This window comes from Cetorhinus maximus, chromosome 14 (genome assembly GCF_964194155.1).
Source record: "Cetorhinus maximus chromosome 14, sCetMax3.hap1.1, whole genome shotgun sequence".
In the NCBI taxonomy this organism is placed as follows: Eukaryota; Metazoa; Chordata; class Chondrichthyes; order Lamniformes; family Cetorhinidae; genus Cetorhinus; species Cetorhinus maximus.
In genome coordinates, this window is record NC_135892.1 from 111018132 (window position 1) to 111037472 (window position 19341).

The 19341-nt window shown below is 43.8% G+C and overlaps 1 protein-coding gene across 1 annotated transcript in view; it reads left to right on the plus strand.

Moving 5' to 3' along the window:
• The first annotated feature begins 2619 nt into the window (after nucleotides 1-2619).
• cd109 (CD109 molecule) overlaps nucleotides 2620-19341 on the plus strand; it is a 103621-nt gene continuing 86899 nt past the window's right edge. Inside the window, exons 1-6 of the mRNA XM_078557540.1 lie at nucleotides 2620-2731; nucleotides 7382-7410; nucleotides 8384-8608; nucleotides 12305-12430; nucleotides 13660-13699; nucleotides 17982-18069. Coding sequence (XP_078413666.1) covers nucleotides 2620-2731; nucleotides 7382-7410; nucleotides 8384-8608; nucleotides 12305-12430; nucleotides 13660-13699; nucleotides 17982-18069 — 620 coding nt within the window. The remainder of the gene's footprint in view (nucleotides 2732-7381; nucleotides 7411-8383; nucleotides 8609-12304; nucleotides 12431-13659; nucleotides 13700-17981; nucleotides 18070-19341) is intronic.

Below are 19341 nucleotides of genomic sequence, written 5' to 3' on the forward strand. Positions count from 1 at the left end.
CTTTGCTGGTTTACTGCATCAACGTGAATATTACTATTTATATCACAACAAGCTCGAAAACATTCATTAACGAACACAAACTGATCAGGTAACTACTCTGACACAAACAAGCAACTGGATATGTGCTCCCATGCGGAAAGGTGGAAAATGCTATCTAGACGTCCCTACCCACCTCCCATTGCCACTGACCCTTGCCACAATCACACAAAAGCAATTGTGCGATGGAATTAAGGAGAAAAGACACCATTCCACAAATGATGCTTGCATGAAGAGACTATGAGACAACCCAATCCCCTACCATATAAAACTCATAAATAGCAAGTGAACGATTGAGAATTTAATGAACTCAACCTGCCAATGTACGATTTATGGACTTCAATACAAAACACAGAGTATACTGTGAATGAAAGAGACCTCTATTTTGCAATATATCGTAATTATTTGTATACTGAAATGTTCATAATTGTGCAATTCTTTTATTATTTTATACTTTATTTTTTAATGACTGTCTGTAGCTTTTATGAATTACGATTACTTTTTGATTTGCATTGTCATCACAATTCGGCACTTGCTGCCATAGACTCATAGAAATTTACAGCACAGTAGGAGGCCATTTGGCCCATCGTGTCCGCGCTGGTCAGCAAAGATCTTGCTACACTAATCCCATTTTCCAGCGCTTGGCCCATAGCCCTGGAGGCTATGGCAATGCAAATGAATACCTAAATACTTCTTAAATGTTGAGTTTCTGAATCAACCACCCTTTCAGGCAGTGAGTTCCAGATTCCCAATGCCCTCTGGTTGAAAAATATTCTCCTCAACTCCCCTCTAAGCCTTCTACATCTTACTTTAAATCTATGCCCCTGGTTATTGACCACTCTACCAATGGAAAAAGTGCCTTCCTATCCACCCTATCTATGCTCCTCATAATCTTACACACCCCTGTCAAGTCCCCTCTCAACCTTTGCTGCTCCAAGGAAAACAATCCCAGCCTATCCAATCTCCTCATAACTCAGACCCTCCAGCCCAGGCAGCATCCTGGTAAATCTCCTCTGTACCCTCTCCAGTGCAATCACATCCTTCCTATAATGTGTTGACCAGAACTGCATGCAGCACTCCAGTTGTGGCCTAACCAGCGTTTATACAGTTCTAGCATAACCTCCCTGCTCATATATTCTATGCCTTGGCAAATAAAGGCAAGTATCCCATATGCCTTCTTAACCACCTTAACTACCTGCTTGCTACCTTCAGGGCCCTTTGGATATGCACACCAAGATCCCTCTGATCTTCAGTACTTTCCAGGATCCTATCATTCATAGTGTTATTCTTTGCCTTGTTAGCCCTCCCCAAGTGCATTACCTCACACTTTTCCAGGTTGAATTCCATTTGCCACTGCTCTGCCCACCTGACCAGTCCATTGATATCCTCCTGCAGTTTACAGCTATCCTCCTCACTATTTACCACCCTACTAATTTTCGTGTCATCCACGAACTTCTTGATCATACCCCCTACATTTAAGTCCAAATCATTTATGTACACCACAAACAGCAAGGGACCCAGCACCGAGCCCTGCAGAAACAGACTTCCAGTCACAGACTGTACCATCACCCTCTGCCTCCTGCATCTCAGCCAATTTTGGATCCAACGTGCCACTTTGCCTTGGATCCCATGGGCTCTTACTTTCTTGACCAGTCTGCCATGAGGGACCTTATCAAAAGCCTTGCTAAGGTCCATGTAGACCACATTAAATACATTACCCTCATCAACACTTCTGGTTACCTCCTCAGAAGCAGGGGAACTAACAGTTTTCAACAAAGGAGGGAAGAACAAAATTAGCCAGGGTTCCTGCTCTTCATCATCATCATCATCTCATGACTCCTGGTGGAGAGTGTGGAAGGGAACCTTTAGATGATAAGATGGCTGCACTCAGTTCAAATGGCTCGCTCACTGACCTGTCTCACACAGACAGGGACATCAGAAGAGGTCATTCAGCCCCTTGAGTGTGGCCCGGCATTTAATTAGCTCATGGCTGATCTGCATCTTGTCTTTATCCATCCACTGTTGTTTTATGCCTCAGTACACTTGCTTCATACAAATCTCTGAATGTCCGATTTGCAATTTTCCATTGGCCCCAGTCTCAAAAGCTTTTTGAGGGAGAGGTTCCAGATTTCCAGTACCTTTTCGGTGAAGTAGTGCTCCCTGACATCACCCTTAAGTAAGCCTAGCTCTAACTTTACCCCTTGTCCTAGACTCCCTCCCACAGAGGAAGTAATTTTTCTTGCTACCCGTTCAAACCCTTTGGTCACTTCAGGCACCTCGATCTAGCATAAGTCTGCCCCTTTGGAGGAGTCTGGAAGGATGTGGGGTGGGGATGATAGGGAATAACAATCAGGTGTATGGAATTAGGTCAAAATCCTGGAACTCCCTCCCTAACAGCACTATGGGTTTATGCCTACGTCACTGGACTGTAGCAGTTCCACCTTCTCAAGGGCAATTAGGGATAGCCAATAAATGCTGATGAAAGAATAAAAAAAATTAAATGAGTAACCCTCTTTCTTTTTTATATGTTGAAGACCGACTTATATCATCACGGCGCCAAGAAGAGTTTTCCCCAGGCTTAACATGACATTCACAGTGTGTCCGCTGCAGGACAGACAGCCCCCTCTGAGAATAACAGCGCAGATCAGTAAGGACGGACAGAATCTGAGCAGCGCTGAAGGCACCTTCCCCCCAGGTAAGATAATCATTGTTAAAAGGAGGGTAAATATCCCTCCTGCATTACCAGGAGAAACGTGGCAGAGGTTTAAATTTCTTAGCATCACTCACACCTCCCTGAGACAGAAAGTCAAGAGTTTCTGTCCCGCTCCAGAGACCTGAGCACAGAATTTAGCCTGTCATTCAGGAGGTGCTGTCTTTCAGATGAAATGTCTGCCCTCATAGGTGAACATAAAGATCCCATGGTGCTATTTCAAAAAAATGGGATGGGACTTCTCCCCAGTATCCTAGCCAATACTTATCCCTCAAGCAACATCACTAAGGTAGTTTATCTATTCATTATTACAGTGATATTTGTGGGGACCTGCTGTGCATAACATTTCCTGCATTACAGCAATGAATACACTGTGGCTCAAAAGTGTTTTGGGATGTTCTGAGGTTGTGAAAGGAGCCATGTAAATGCAAGCCTTTCTTTTAAGCTGGTATCCTTTGGCATTGCTCACCACCTATCTGGAGGGGGCACGATGTTGGTCTTTGTCTGCCAACCTAATCGTGCCCTGTTAAAGCCTGTACTCAGGTTCCCCTTGTGGGGAACTGGTCAAAAGGGATCAATTAGAGTGACAGCAGTTGTCCACTATATTGGAAACTTAAGTTTCCTTTGGAGAACCAAATGGGTTTTTATGGTAATCCAGTAGGTAGATGGTCAGAATTACTGATGCTGACTTATTATCCCTGATTTATTTATGAACTGAATTTTAAATTCCCCAATGGTTATGGTGGGCTTTGAACACACATCTAGATCATTAATCTATATGGATTACAAGTCCGGTTAGAGAACCAATATGGTGCAGTTCCCTTTTGCCCTTTCCAACTTCTATTTGAACAAGGGATGTTTGCAAATCAGACTCAAGTGACATTGTAATGACTTATTATGAAATAAATAATAAAGTTACATTGAACAGAGACGGAAATGATTAACCATCAAATTGAAGCCATTTTTTTAATAGGTAAAAAGAAATTTCATGCCGGTTTGGAATTTCATCAATTCACCCAATCTGTTGATTTAAAAGATCACATAGCAACTAATTAAAAAAAAGTCTAACATAATATCACTTTCTGTTTGTTATAGTCCTTTTGAAATGAGTTTGTGACTGAAATGTATTCCATATTTATGGTCAGTCATGAATCACCTTACCAAACCAACAAAACAAAGCTTGTGTTTGCAATTCGATAACGTCTATGATTGTGTAACTTCCACTTGCCGCTCCACACAGTGCTCACCCACCTCCCATCCAGTGACAAATCAGGTATTTAATAGGTCGGTTCTTCATGTCAACTAATGGACTTGTTGCCAAATTGCATCACTTAAACTTTAGTTGCCTTGAAAACTGACCATGTCAGTGAATGGGAATAGCTTAATTTGCTTCCGCATTATTTGGTTTTGTCCAATTGTACCAATAGCAGAGGTATGATATGTTGCTATTGTGGGAACATTCCAAAAGAAAAGAAGGCTAGGAGATTGTCTGAATGGTTGGGTATTATTGGGCGTGGTCATGTGAGAGATCAAATGTTAAGAACTCGATAGTCTGATCCTCTCCCTGTTGATGGAACTGCCTTTTCTAGGTAATTTCTCAGGTGTAATTGGAGTCTTTTTATAAAAGCCATTGTAAAAAATCTAATCAACTCCCACAAATTGAGTCTGTTCTCCTCCTTCGGGGAATGGGTGGTGCACATTATCCTTTCATGGTTCAGTGCAACATTCTCACCCCTGAGACAGAAGGTTGTGGGTTCAAGTCCCACTCCAGAGACTTGAGCACATAATCCAGGCTGACTCTTCCAGTGCAGTACTGATGGAGTGCGGCATTGCTGTCTTTCAGTTGTGAGTTTAAATTGAGACCCTGTCTGGGTGTAAAAGATTCCGTGGCACTATTTCAAAGAAAGGCAGGAAAGTTCTATTCATTCCTCAACCGATATCACGAAAGAAGATTATCTGGACATGAAACCTATTATCTTAAGGATCATAAAATGCCTTTAATGAAAACCGCCCCCCCCAAGGTGATTCACAGGAGTGTAAATCAGAGAGAAATTGACACTGAGCCAAAGAAGGCGATGTTAGGCCAGGCAACTAAATGCTTGGTCAAAGAGGTAGTTGTTAATCAGACTGGAGAGAAGGTGCCCAAGGGAGGTAGAGAGAGGGAATGGAAAAACGCGATTGGAGTAATGGGCTCTGGTTCAGAGAGGTAGCCAAGATGCAAATACCAATGGGATAACTATTGACCAAGACAACTGGAAAAATCTCCCTGCTCTTCTTTGAATAGCTCCATCTGGTCATCCAGCTGAAAGGGCAGGGCAGAGCCTTTTAACGGTTTAAACAACTCATCCAGAAGACAGCACCTTCAACAGGGCAGCACTTCCTCAGTATTGCAATGAAGTTTGATCCTCAATTTCATGCTCAAATTACTGGATTGCAACTCGAACTCATAACTCTCTGACTCAGAGGCAATTGTGCTGCCCACTGACCCACAGCTGGGGACACAGTAACTCTAAGGAATTCCACAGTGAACATGTCCTGACTTGCTTTGATTAGTAGGCACAATGAGATACTTAATCACCCTGTTGTAAAACAGTTATTAATTTAACCATTGTTAAAATCATCTCAGAGAATCTGGTCTTCCTGTTTTGTATCAAACATTTATTTTGCAAATAAGAACTCTTAACACAGACACAATGGGCCAAATGGTCTACTTTTGTGTTATATCATTCTATGAATAGCTCTAAATGGCAAGTCCATCCAAACCTTGTGTGCTGCTCACCAAACCCAGAGAGGCCATCATACCACAGATGGGATGCAAGGAAGGATTTTGTCGTCTCAAAGGGCTCCCCCTCACCTATTGCCTCCAATATCAGAGCAGGATAAATCTTTGGAATTCTCTACCCCAGGGGGCTGTGAAGGCTCGGTCATTCACAGCAGATTTGATGGATTTCTATATACCAATGACATTAAGAGATACAGGGATAGTATGGGAAAATGGCATTGAGGTCGAAGATCAGCCATGAACTAGTTAAATGGAGGAGCAGGCTCAAGGGGCCGAATGGCCTACTCTTGCTCCTATGTTCCAATGTTCCTATGCTCCGAACCTCACTCTTTCACTGTTATTGTCTGTCTCTATTATCCTGAGACAATGGTCATTGCTTCTCTGAAATGTTTTGCCTTCTTCCTTCAGACCTCTGAATGCTCTCTACTTCGCGCACTTTCTCAAATCCACCTTTGCTGTCGTCACCGCTCAGGCCTCGTCCTCTGAACTCATTCATTCTCAAAACTGTGGCACTATTTACTTCCCCCAAGCCTTCTCTTCCGTTAAGAGCTTTCGGCGCTGAATAATCACTATTTCTGGATTTGATGTTTTACCATCTAGAAATTTCGACCTTATGACAGGAACCCTGTGAGCTCACGATTGAATCATTTCCTTGCCATTTTGGATGGTGATTGGCTGCAAAATAAGGGAGTTCTCTTAATATGGTCATACAATAATGGGCATTTATTTTGTGCCCTTAATGTTATAAGACATCCCAAGGTGTCTCAGAGGAGACCAATCAAACAAAATTAGACACCTCGTAGAGGAGATAATTGGGCTGCCCATTCAAATGCCAAAGAGGTAGGTTTTAAGGAAAGTCTTAAAAGAGGAAAATGAGGTGGAGAGAGGGAGAGGTTTAGAGTGAGGATTCCAGAGCTTGGGGGCCAGGTGGAGAGATGGAGAGGTTTAGAGGGAAGATTCCAGAGCTTAGGGCCCAGGCCACTCAATAGTGGAGCAATTGAACTTGGGGATGCTCAAGAGGCCAGGATTAGAGAAGCGCAGATATCTTGGAGGGCTGTGGGGATCAAAGAGATTACAGAGATAGGGAGGTGCAAGACCGTGGAGGGATTTGAAAAGAAGGATGAGAATTTTAAAATCAGGGTGGCACAGATGCATTTCAGGAGCATTGAGTACAGTATTAGTCTCCTTATTTAAGAAAGAATGTAAATGCGTTGGAAGCAGCTCAAGAAGGTTTACCCGACTAAAACCAGGAATGCGCGGTTGTCTTATGAGGAAAAGGATGGACAGGCTAGGCTTATATCCACTGGAGTTTAGAAGAGTAAGAGGTGGCTTAATTGAAACATATAAGGCCGTGAGAGGTCTGGACAGGGTGGATGTGGAGAGGATGTTTCCTCTTGTGGGAGAATCTAGAATTAGGGGGTCACAGTTTAAAAATAAGGAGTCGTTCATTTAAGACAGAGATGAGGAGAATTTTTTTCTCTCAGGAGGTTGTGAGTCTTTGGAACTCTCTTCCTGAAAAGGCGGTGGAAGCAGAGTCTTTGAATATTTTTAAGGCAAAGGTAGATAGACGTTTGATAAGCAAGGGGGTGAAAGGTTATCGGAGGGTAGGCGGGAATATAGAGTTGAGGTTAAAATCAGGTCAGCCATGATCTTATTGAATGGCAGAGCAGGCTCGAGGGGCCGAGTGACCTACTCCTGCTCCTAATTCATGTGTTCGTGTGTAGCTTCAGTTCTGCATTCAGGAGATTTCCTTTGACTGTTCAAAAAGAATGAAACAATATTATGTTTCATTCTTTATCACTTTTTTAAAGCTGCTGAATAATCAAGGTTATTCCCTGTGTTGTGTATTTCAGGTACCATAGGAACCTTGATCCTTCCAACAGTAAGTACTTTACTATAATAAAGAAGATGTTAAGATTAGGTTTAGCATAGGGCTTGATGACACATGGCTTCCTCACACTGGCTACTGAAGCAGGTTCACAATCCTGCAGGATGGTCCGAGAGTCTCCAAGAATTGTAGATTAATCTGCAGGACACAGCTGGACACAATCCTGAGGGAAAGAGTCCAGGAAATATTATGTTTTTTTTTATTCTCTTTGAACCATCATTCACTAGTTATTAAACTATCCGACATTGATTTTCTCAGAAGTTATCTGTAGCAAAGCTGCCACCAGCGAGCATTGGAAAGTTGCCCTGATGGGAGACAAGGGGCCTGATTTTAACTCCTTGCAAGCGGACGAATTTTGATCGGGTTAAAATTGGGTTTGAGGCCTTGGGTTAAACCTACTCTTCGAAGCCTTCACGCAAAAGCCAAGTGCTGCCAGATGCTGGAAACTTGAAAGAAAACCAGAAAACGCTGGGAATACTCAGCATCTGTGGAGAAGGGAACAGGGCTAATGTTTCAGGTCAATGACCTATCATCGGAACTGGAAAATGTTAGAGATTCAACCGGTTTTAAGTGAGAAGAAAAAGTGGGGCTGAGGCAGGGAGGCAAGAACCAAAGGGAACAAAAAACAGAAACAGAAATACCTGGAAAAACTCAGCAGGTCTGGCAGCATCGGCGGAGAAGAGCACAGTTGACGTTTCGTCAACTGTGCTCTTCTCCGCCGATGCTGCCAGACCTGCTGAGTTTTTCCAGGTATTTCTGTTTCTGTTTTTGTTTTGGATTTCCAGCATCCGCAGTTTTTTGTTTTTATTTTTAAGAACCAAAGGGAGGTGTGTGATAGGGTGAGAGGCTGGATTAAACGACAGAAGGGACACAAGGTAAACTTCTCGATGTATACTTCTGACCATTTCTCAGAGTAAGAACAGTTTTTGTGATTTCACGTTTTTGGTTTCTCTCTCTCAACCTCTAGGAAGGCTTGTCAGTGAGTCGCTATCAGTTGGCGGTACAGGGATATGCAGAGCAAATGTTGCTGTTTTCCAACTGGACTGATGTGGATGTTGTTACAGAAGATGTCTCCATCTTGATCCAGACAGACAAGGCTATATACAAACCAGGACAGACAGTGAAAATGCGGGCCATCTGCATTTACCCTGATCTCAAACCATACCTCGGGAAAATAAGTGTCATCATTCGTGTGAGTACTACTTAAGATTTCTTACAAGTGTCACAAGGTTGTGTTTCTTTGCTCCCTTTTCCTGCAGAATCGTAACTACAAGCCTAGAGTTTTTTTTTCATTTGTTCATGGGGTGTGAGTGTTGCTGGCTGGGCCAGCATTTGTTGCCCATCCCTAATTGCCCTTGAGAAGGTGGTGGTGAGCTGCCTCCTTGAACCGCTGTAGCCCATGTGGTGTAGGTACAACCACAGTGCTGTTGGGGAGCGAGTTCCAGGATTTTGAGCCAGTGACAGTGAAGGAACGGGCAAGATATTTGCACGTCAGAATGGTGTGTGGCTTGGAGGGCTTGCAGGTGGTGGTGCTGCCCTCATCTTTCTGGGTGGTAGAGGTCGCAGGTTTGGAAGGTGCTGTCGAAGTAGCCTTGGTGAGTTGTTGCAAATGTAGATGGTACACACTGCCACCATTTGCGTCGGTGGTGGAGGGAGCAAATGTTTAAGGTGGTGGATGGGGTGCTAATCAAACAAGCTGCTTTGTCCTGGATGGCATTGAGCTCCTTCAGTGTTGTGGGAGCTGCACTCATCCAGGCAAGTGGAGAGTATTCCATCACACTCCTGGCTTGTGCCTTGTAGATGGTGGAGAGGTTTTGGAGAGTCAGGAGGTGAGTTACTCAGCTCCACATAATTCCCAGTCTTTGACCTGCTCTTGTAGCCACAGCATTTATAGGGCTAGTCCAGCTCAGTTTCTGGTCAATGGTAACCCCCAGGATGTGGATGGTGGGGATTCAGCAATGGTAATGTCATTGAACATCAAGGGGATATGGTTAGATTCTCTCTTGCTGGAGGAGATGATCATTTCCTGGATATGACTTGCAGTGACATTAGTCTGCCCACTCTTAACTTGATAATAGGTTTGATATTTTAATCATTCCATTTTGTCTAAACTAGCAGAATGACACTGGGACTAAAAGGGTTAAATTGTGAGACCAGTTGCACAGATTGGCTTCTCTTCTCTTAAATTTAGGAAATGTAGGGGTGATTGAATTGAGGCGTTTAAGATGATTACTGGGTTTGATAGGGTAAATAGAGAGAAACTATTTCTTCTGGATGGGGGAGTCCAGAACAAGGGGATGAACTGGAGTTAGGCTGTTTAAGGGTGATGTCAGGAAGCACTTCTTCACAAAAAGGGTAGAGGAAAGCTAGAAATTTCTATCCCAAAGAGCTGTTGAGGCTGGGGGGTCAATTGAAAATTGAATGACTGTGATCAATAGATTTTTGCCAGTAAGTGTATTAGGCTTCACTTAAGGTAACTAATACGGTTAAATAATGTTTTCACTCCAATCAGCCATGATCTAACTGACTGATGTCAGATGGCCAACTGAGAAATAACAAATTAAGTTTATCTTTGAAGTGTGACACAGAAAGTTAAGTGCAGAATTTAAAGTGTGATAAACAGGAGTAGAGGAGTTGCCACATAGTAAACAAAGGACTGGCAAATTAGAGCATTAAACACGCATTATTGTTACCAAAAGGGGATTTTATTTTCTTTTGTCTCATTGATTTTTTCATGCTGCCAGGGCCTTAAACTCATGACATTCCCTCTCTGCCTCTCTACCTCTCTTTCCTCCTTTAAGATCCTTCTCAAAACCTATCTCTTTGACCAAGCTTTTGATCACCTGCCCTAATATTTCCTTAACAAAAACAAAAATACCTGGAAAAACTCAGCAGGTCTGACAGAATTTGTGGAGAGGGCTACAGTTGACGTTTCGAGTCCGTATGACCCTTCATCATACGGACTCGAAACGTCAACTGTATCCCTCTCCGCAGATGCTGTCAGGCTTGCTGAGTTTTTCCAGGTATTTTTGTTTTTCTTCTAGATTTCCAGCATCCGCAGTATTTTGCCTTTATCCTAATATTTCCTTATGTGGCTTGGTGTCAAATATTGTCTGATAATGCTCCTGTGAAGTGCCACGATGCGGTTTACTATACTATAAAGGTGTAATGCGAATGCAAGTTGTTAATGTTGAAGAAAATTTCTGATTTTCCTTCTTGAGGAACTATCCTTAAAATTCGGGATTAGTGCGTAGCATTATCAATAGAAGCTCACTATCCATAACACATCATCATGGGATTTACATGAGTGCTCTGAGTGAAATTAAATCGAGAATTTAAATTGTGAGCTTTAGGGGGGTAAGGCCACTTGAGACTGTTAATGAGCAGGGTGTTGTGTATTCCGCACCCTCACAACGCTGTGAACTGAATGAGCCTCTTTGTCTCAATTGTTGCCTGCTCAGGGACAAATTTAGAAACTAAAGCTGAAACCCAGTCCTTGGCCAGGGATTGTTTACTGGTTTCTTTACTCTCCGTGTCAACCAGCATGCCGAGTCATTCAGCTGAGGTTGTTTGCCCAATCCCGTGGCTCAGGTGGGTGTTAAAGATCCCACGGCACTTTTCATAAAAGAGAAAGGGAGTCATCTCAGCATCTTGGCCGGCACCCAAATCTCCACCACAAAACGAGACCTGATTCGATCTCACAGCTCTTTGTGAGCACTCGCTACATGGAAAGTAGCTGCCAAGAGGGCAGCAGTGTGTACACCTCTAAAATGCTTCATTGGCTGTAAAGCACTTTGAGGCATCTGATGGTTGTGTGAAGCGCTAGGTCAATGCAAGTCATTCTTTCTTTATAAGATAACGTCTTTCTTTATCTGCTTTATAAAAGTAGCTCATTTTCATGAAGCCTGTTGAGGTGTAATAGTGGACATATTTTTTTACATTTCTCACACCATTACCAAAAGAGACCCTGACCCCCAGGTCATATCCAATAGCACAATAGGGTTATCTAATAGGTGGCCACTAAAGAATGGAAGAACTTGCATTTATATAGCACCTGTTGTGACTTCAGGATGTCCCGATTAAGCAACGTTGAAGTGCATTGGAAGAAATAAGTGCACAGCAGGATCCCACAAATGGATTATGATAATAACTGGATATTCTGTGTTTATGATGTTGTTTTTTTTTATTCTTTCATGGGATGTGGGTGCCACAGGCAAGGCCAGAATTTAGTGCCCATCCCTAATTGCTCTTGAACTTAATGGCTTGCTAGGCCATTTCAGAGGGCAGTTAGGAGCCAGCTACATTACAGTGGGTCTGGAGTCACATGTAGGCCAGACCAGGTAAGGACGGCAAATTTCCTTCCCTAAAGGACATTAGTGAACCAGATGGGTTTTTACAACAAATGATTACAGTTGTCATAGTCACAATTACTGGGACTAGCTTTCAAATCCAGATTTATTAATTGAATTTACATTCCACCAGCTACAATAGTGGGATTTGAACATATGTCCGCAGAGCATTGGCCTGGGCCTCTGGGTTACTAGTCCTCTGATATTATTACTACATCACTGTATCCCCATTGAGGTATAAATATTGGTCAGGATGCTGAGGATAACTCCCCTGCTCTTCTTTCAATAGTGCCATGGGATCTTTTATGTCCAGCCATGAGGGCAGGTTATGTCTGGTGTGAAAGGCAACAGCTTTAACAGTTAACATTCCCTCAGTGCTGCACTGGAGTGTCAGTCTTGATTCTTGTGCTCAAGACTACATCAATGCAAATTGTTGGCGTGTTACCATTGAAGTCTACAGCTTCTGCATAAAACATTACAGAACCAATTGAGCTGAACAATAATTATGCTAAAATGAAATGCATATCTTATTCCAACAGAGCCCACGGAAGTCTGTGATCCAACAGTGGCTGGATTTGGAAACTACATTAGGCGTCGTTTCTAAGGAATTTCCACTGTCCCCTAACTCCCTGCTAGGCAACTGGTACATACAGGTGACATCCAATGTGAGTACTATCAATTCTACTGCACGGTTTGTTAAAACTCATCGCTGACAAAAGCAGTAAACTAAGTCGTGTAGAATGTACAGGAACAGGCTATTTGGCCCAACTGGTCCATGCTGGAGTTCAGCACCCCTTCCACCCCTCTTCATCTCACCCTATCAACATATCCTTCTATTTCTTTCTCCCTCCTGTATTTACCCCACTTCCCTTTAAATGTATCTATGCTATTCACCTGAACCATTCCCTGTGGTGGTGAGTTTCACTTTCTCAGCATTCTCTGGGTGAAAAGGTTTCTCCTGAATTCCCGATTGGAGTTATTTTGTAACTATCTTATATTTATGACCTCTAGTTTTGGTCTCTTCCCACGAGGGGAAACATTTCTCTACGTCTACCCTATTGAGCTCCTTCATAATCTTGAAGACTTCTCACCCTCAGCTTCCTCTTTTCTAAAGAGAAGAGTCCGTTCAATCTTTCCTGATTCTAATAACCTCTCAGTTCTGGTTTCACCCTTGCAAATCATTTTTGCACCTTCTCCCTTGTCTCTTTCATGTTTCTCTGGAGACCGGAGCTGTGCGGAATAAACTCACTGCTCTGCTTGAATGCTTTCATGACCTTGTTAGGACTTAATGCTGAACATCTAATTTTACACCCATGAGATGGGTTTCCACAGACAAACTTAAATGGGTTTCTGCAATCCCTAGATGTGGGTGACCATCATCTTTTCTACATGTGCTGCTCTCCCCTCCAGCCAACACAAAAATACATAGTTGCTGGGTCAAAATCCTGGAACTCCCTTCCTAAAAGCACTATGGGTACACCACATGGACTGCAATGTTCAAGAAGGTGGGCTCACCGCCTGAAAAGCAGTTTTACCAGGTTTAACCTGTACATACTGTCTCCATGTGCCAAAAGGCACACTGGTGAAACCCTAACTAAACCTCCCAGTTCTAACTGATTCAGCCCAGTCAATCAGCCTTTATCCCCGATCTCCAATATTTTTATAGCTAACAAAACCAAAGTGCTTAAAAAAACACTCTCTAAGTGCTCTGTAATAATTTTACTCCTCGGTGTAGTGTCCAAGTGTCTAGGTCAATCCTGGAGTTTTGGTAACCTTCTGTTAACAGTGGGTAAATATTATTTTGTGGTGGGAGATAGAATCTGGCATTATGTAATTTTAAGATTCTTCTGAAAAATCTCATACTGGACATGCTAACTTTGTTATTCTGTTACAGGGTCTACAGAAGGAAAAGACTTTCACTGTTGCTGAGTATGGTGAGAAACTTGTCGTCTTTTTGCGCAGAGATTGTACGGTTTACCCTATTATATGTAAAGTCTAGAAGGATGAGGTTAGCAGGCACTTGGGAACACTACCACTTGCAAATTCTCTTCCAAGTCGCACACTATCCTGACTTGGAAATATATCGGCCATTCCTTCACTGTCGCTGGGTCAAAATCCTGGAACTCCCTCCCTAACAGCACTGTGGGTGTACCTACACCACATGGACTGCAGCGGTTCAAAAAGGCAGCTCACCACCTCCTCCTCAAGGGCAACTAGGGATGGGCAATAAATGCTGGCCTTGACTGTGACGCTTCCATTAAGTGCATCTATGCTATTTGCCCCAACTACTCCATGTGGTAGTGAGTTCCAACATTCTCATCACTCTCTGGGTGGGTGCAGAGGAGGTTTTCCAGAACGGTTCCAGGGACGGGGGATCTTAGCTACAAGGTTAAGTTGGAGAAGCTGGGGTTGTCCTTGGAACAAAAGAGAATGAAGGGTGATTTGATAGAGGTGTATAAGATTATGACAGGTTTAGACAAGGTAGACAAGGGTGGTACAAGGACTAGGCAACATCAGATCTAAGGTTTGGGGCGAGATATGCAAGGGGGGAATGTGAGGAGGGAAGTCTTCACGCAGTGAGTGACAATGACCTGGAACTTGCTGCCAATGAGGGTGGTGGAGATGTTCAATTATTTCAAAAGGAAATTGGATGGGCACAGGAAGGAAATAAACTCTCAGGGCTATGAGTGGGGCAATGGAACTGACTGGGTGCTCCACAGAGAAACAACATGGACTCAATGAGCTAAATGGGCTCCTTCTGTTCCTTTAATGACTTTATGGGCGGAATTTAATTTAGGCGATGGGTGTCTTGTCCAGCTGGAGATCCCTGTGGCACCTGTTTGGGGAAGGCCCACCACATTAGGGATTTGCCCTATTAAGTGGCCACTGTCGGACCTTCCCCACGATCAAGGACCCTGGGGGTGGAAATCCTGCATCTGCCCCCACAGCTGCCAGCCAATCAGAGGTCAGCAGCTCCCTAATGCAGGCTGTGTTGCCAGGGGAGTGGTGACAGTTGCTGGTGATGGACCCAAAAGTGATCCGGGATCAGCGAGGGATCCCAGGCTACAGGTGATTGAGGGTAGGTTAGGGGTCACAGGGAGGGGGGGTCACTAGTTAGGGGATTGCAAGGGGAGGGGGTGAAGAAAGGGTCTTCAGCACCCTGCCCCCTTCCCCCGCTTCCTGATGGCAGGTCCCTCAATCATGCACTAAGTGCCTGGCAATGAGGGACCCCCCCACCATTGGCGCCTGCAAGCAAACTTGACAAGGTTTGCTTTTTGGGTTCCCGCGTGGTGATTGCTCCACCTGCATCTGAGTTACCGCCAGGGCAGTGGATTGAGGCCCATGACTGAGCATTAATTGCTCACTTCAGAGCCTCAATTGGCATTGGAGTGGGTAGACCATACATGAGGCTTCCAGCCCTGGTCTTTATTGGGGCAGAGGCAGGAAAGTGGCAGGGTTCCCACCGGGCACCCTCCCACAAGATTAAATGCGCCTTTGCCTTCAAATACACCTGAGGGGAGGTATTAAATTCTGCCCTATATGGCTCCTTGGCTAAAGAAATTTCTCCTGAATTCCCTATTGGATTTATTGGTGACTACCTTATAATCACGATCCCCAGTTTGGATTGCTCGACATGAATGATTCTTGCAGTAGTGAGCACTGTTCACCTATCCTGAAAGGTAGAATTACTGACCTTCAGTTAAAATAGTTGTTGGCCTACCCCTGCTCTGACCTTTACCCCTGTGTGAGCAGAGACGATGCATTTACACTTGGCGCGCTCACCTGTATTTGGGTACAGGTAATTGAAGTCTGTCCATGCATGATCAAACGTGGACCAAGTGCAACATGCTATACCTTAAACTAATTTCTAGCAACATAGAACAGGAGGAGGCCATTCAGCCCTCCAGGGCTATCCCATCAGTCAATTAGATCATGGCTGCTCTGTATCTTAACTCCATCTACCCGCATTGATTCAATAATCCTTAATACCTTTACCAAGTAAAAATCTATCAATAAGAATTTCAATTTACTCCCTGCCCCCCCCCAACAAGCCTTGCTAGTTTGGTTGCTAAATTGGTTGGTGGCACAAAGATGGGTAGGAAAGCAGGTTGTGAAGGGGGCATAAGAAAATTGCAAAGGGACATAGGCTAAGTGAGGAGGCAAAAATTTGGTAGATGAAATATAACATGGAAAAATGTGAACTTGTCGACTTTGGCAGTAAGAATAGAAAAGCAGCAAATTATTTAAATGGAGAGAGATTGTAGAGCCCGGCAGTACAGAGGAATGTTGGTACATGAATCACAAAAAGTTAGTATGTAGGTTCAGTAAGTCATTAGGAAGGCAAATGGAATTTTGTTGTTCATTGCAAGGGGAATGGAATATAAACGTAGGGAAGTTTTGCCTCAGAGTTACAGGGTATTGGTGAGACCACATTTGGAGCACTGTGTACAGCTTTGGTCTCCTTATTTAAGATAGGCTATATATGCGTTAGAAGCAGTACAGGAAAGGTTCCCTGCTTCCTGGGATGAAGGGGTTGAATCATGAGGAAAGGTTAGACCGGCTGAGCTTGTATCCATTGGAGTTTAGAAGAGTGAGAGGTGATCTTATTGAAACATATAAGATCCTGAGAGGACTTGACAGGATGGATGCTGAAAGGACGTTTCCCCTTGTGTGAGAGACTGGAGCTAGGGGACACAGGTTAACAATAAGGGGTCTCCCTTATTCTATGGAGGCTGGGTCATGGAATATTTTAAGGCTGATTCGAATAGACATGGGAGTCAAAGAGTATAGGGGTGGACAGGAAAGTAGAGTTGAGGCACAATCAGATCAGCCATGGTCTTATTGACTGGTGAGCAGGCTTGAGGGGCCAAAAGGCCTACTTCTGCTCCTAACTCATATGCATGTATGTTTTTTTATAATTCGTTCATGTGATGTGGGCATCGCTGGTTATGCCAGCATTTATTGCCCATCTCTAATTGCCCTTGTTCAAGAGGTCATTTTAAGAGTCAACCACACTGCTGTGGGTCAGGAATCACATATAAGTCAGGCCAGATAAGAATGGAAGATTTCCTTCCCTAAAGGGCATCAGCATTGATTTTGTGGTCATCATCAGACTTTTAATTCCAGGTTTTTATTGAATTCAAATTTCACCATCTGCTGTAGTGTGATTTGAACCTGGGGTTATATAGACTCGAAACGTTAACTCTGTTTATCTCTCCACAGGTGCTATCAGACCTCCATGTCCTCGCCCCTGCTATCAGACCTGCTGAGTTTTTCCAGCATTTTCTGTTTTTTTTTTCAGATTTCCAGCATCCGCAGTATTTTGCTTTTAACCCCAGAGCGTTACCCTGGGTCTCTGGAATACTAGTCCAGTGACAATACCACTATGCCACCCCCTCCCCCCCCAGGGAGGGAATTCCAGATCTTCATCGCTCTTTGTGTGAAAGAGGGAGGTAGAGAGGTAGAGCAGTGTAAGGTGGAATTCCAGAACTTGGGGTCTAGGCAACTGAAGGTACAGCCACCAATGATGGAGCAATTATGAATGGGGCTGCACAAGAGGCCAGGATTAGAGGAGTGCAGATATCTCGGAGTATTACGAGGCTAGAGGAGGTACAGTGATATAGAGGGGCGAGGACATGGAGGGATTGGAAAACAAGGATGAGAATGGACTGGCACTGATTTTAAGGTTCCGCCCCCCTATTCTTGACTTCTCACCAGCTGAAACATTTTCTCTCTATCCACCTGATCAACTCATTTAACCTTCTTAAACACAGCAGCTAGATCACCCCATAATCTTCTCTACTCAAGGGGATACAAGCCTAGTCTACGCAATCTGTTCTAATAACTTAACCCATTTAGCTCATTCTGGTGAATCTGCGCTGCACCTCCTCCAAGGCTAATATATCTTTCCTGAGTTAATCCAAGGAATCAGACAGCTTTTGAAGTGGAGTGACTGTTGTAATGTAGGAAACGGGGATGCCAATTTACGCACAGCAAATCCTGCGAACTGTAATGAGATAATGACCAGATAACCTGCCCTTGTGATGTCGATTGAGGGGTAAATATAAGCCATGGCGCTGGGCTGAACCCTGCTCTTCTTCTTTGAATTGTGCTGTGGGGTCCTTTGCATCCACCTCGGAGCAAGGCAGTTGCTGTTTTCCTCGGGTTTCTGTGCTAGTTGAGCTCAATTCACTGTTTGCTGATTTCCATTTTCAGTGTTGTCCCGATTTGAAGTTTTGATCAACACATCGTCTGTTTATCTTCCACTCGATCAAATGAGCATAACCGGAACTGTTACCGGACGGTGAGTCATTCAGGGTGTGAAAATGGATGCAGGAATGTTGTGTGGTAATTAAGAGATAACGTAATGAAATAATAATGGATCATTTGGCTAGGCCTAGGTCAATGGTTAGACTACAGCCATTCAAGGAGAAAGCTCACAGCATCTCCTCCTTGGAGAAACTAGGGAAGGTAATAAATGTGGCCTATTCTCCCACATTCTATACTCCATAATCTTGAGGGCATCCAAAACTCTGCTGCCCGTATCTTAACTCATGCCAAGTCCCCTTCTCCATCACCCCCTGTGCTCACTGACCTACATTGGCCCACAGAAATGCAATATCTTGATTTTAAAATTCTCATCCTTGTTTTCAAAGCCCTCCATGGCCTTGCCCCTCTCTATCTCTATCTACCTCACAACTATCTAAGATAGCTAGGCTCCTCTAACCCTGGCCTCTTGTGCATCCCCAAACATAATTGCTCCACCACTGGTGGCCGTATCTTCTGTTGCCTCGACCCCAAGTTCTGGAATTCCTGCCTTACACCTCCCTCCCTCTCTAACTCACTTTCCTCCTTTAAGACACTTCTTAAAACCTACCTCTTTGATCAAGCTTTTGGTCATCTGGCCGAATAGTTCCTTTTGTGACTCAGTGTCATTAGTTAGTTTTATACTGATCCTGTGAAGCAGCTTGGGACGTTTCATTGCATTAAAGGCACTATATAAATATAAGCTGTTGCTGTTGCTGTAGTGTCTCGCCAGCATTGCCCATGTGCTGAGAACCAATGGAAGAACAAGCCTGCATGTAGACAGTATTGTATATTTCATATACCTCAGAGCAATGCAGAGATGACACCAAGTGTGCAACAGGTTTATCTACAGGAGTTTTAAAATACGTCTGCAATCACAAAACATTTGCACTCATGCTTACAGCTCAGCTTCTAACAGCTTCTGTAGTGTCTGTTTTCTTTGCTCTAACTCCACCCCTAGGCTTAAGGAATCAAGCACAATGAGCATAGATCAGTTACCAGACTCACATAATAAAACACAGATCAATTAAACCATTGAACACCACAGAGAGCAGCGGGCTTGCTCTGTGATTGCACAGGCAGTGGGAGACCTTGCCGATACGTGCTAATAATGATTGCCTGAGCAATGCGGGGAGAGTGCTCAACAGTACCTCAGTCTGGAGGTCACACTTTAGTGAAATGGTTGGAAAAAACCTTTCACCAAAAATTACCCCTTTAATCTAAGGAGTTGTCATGGCGGAAGCTCGTTTAACAATCTGTGTGATTGTGA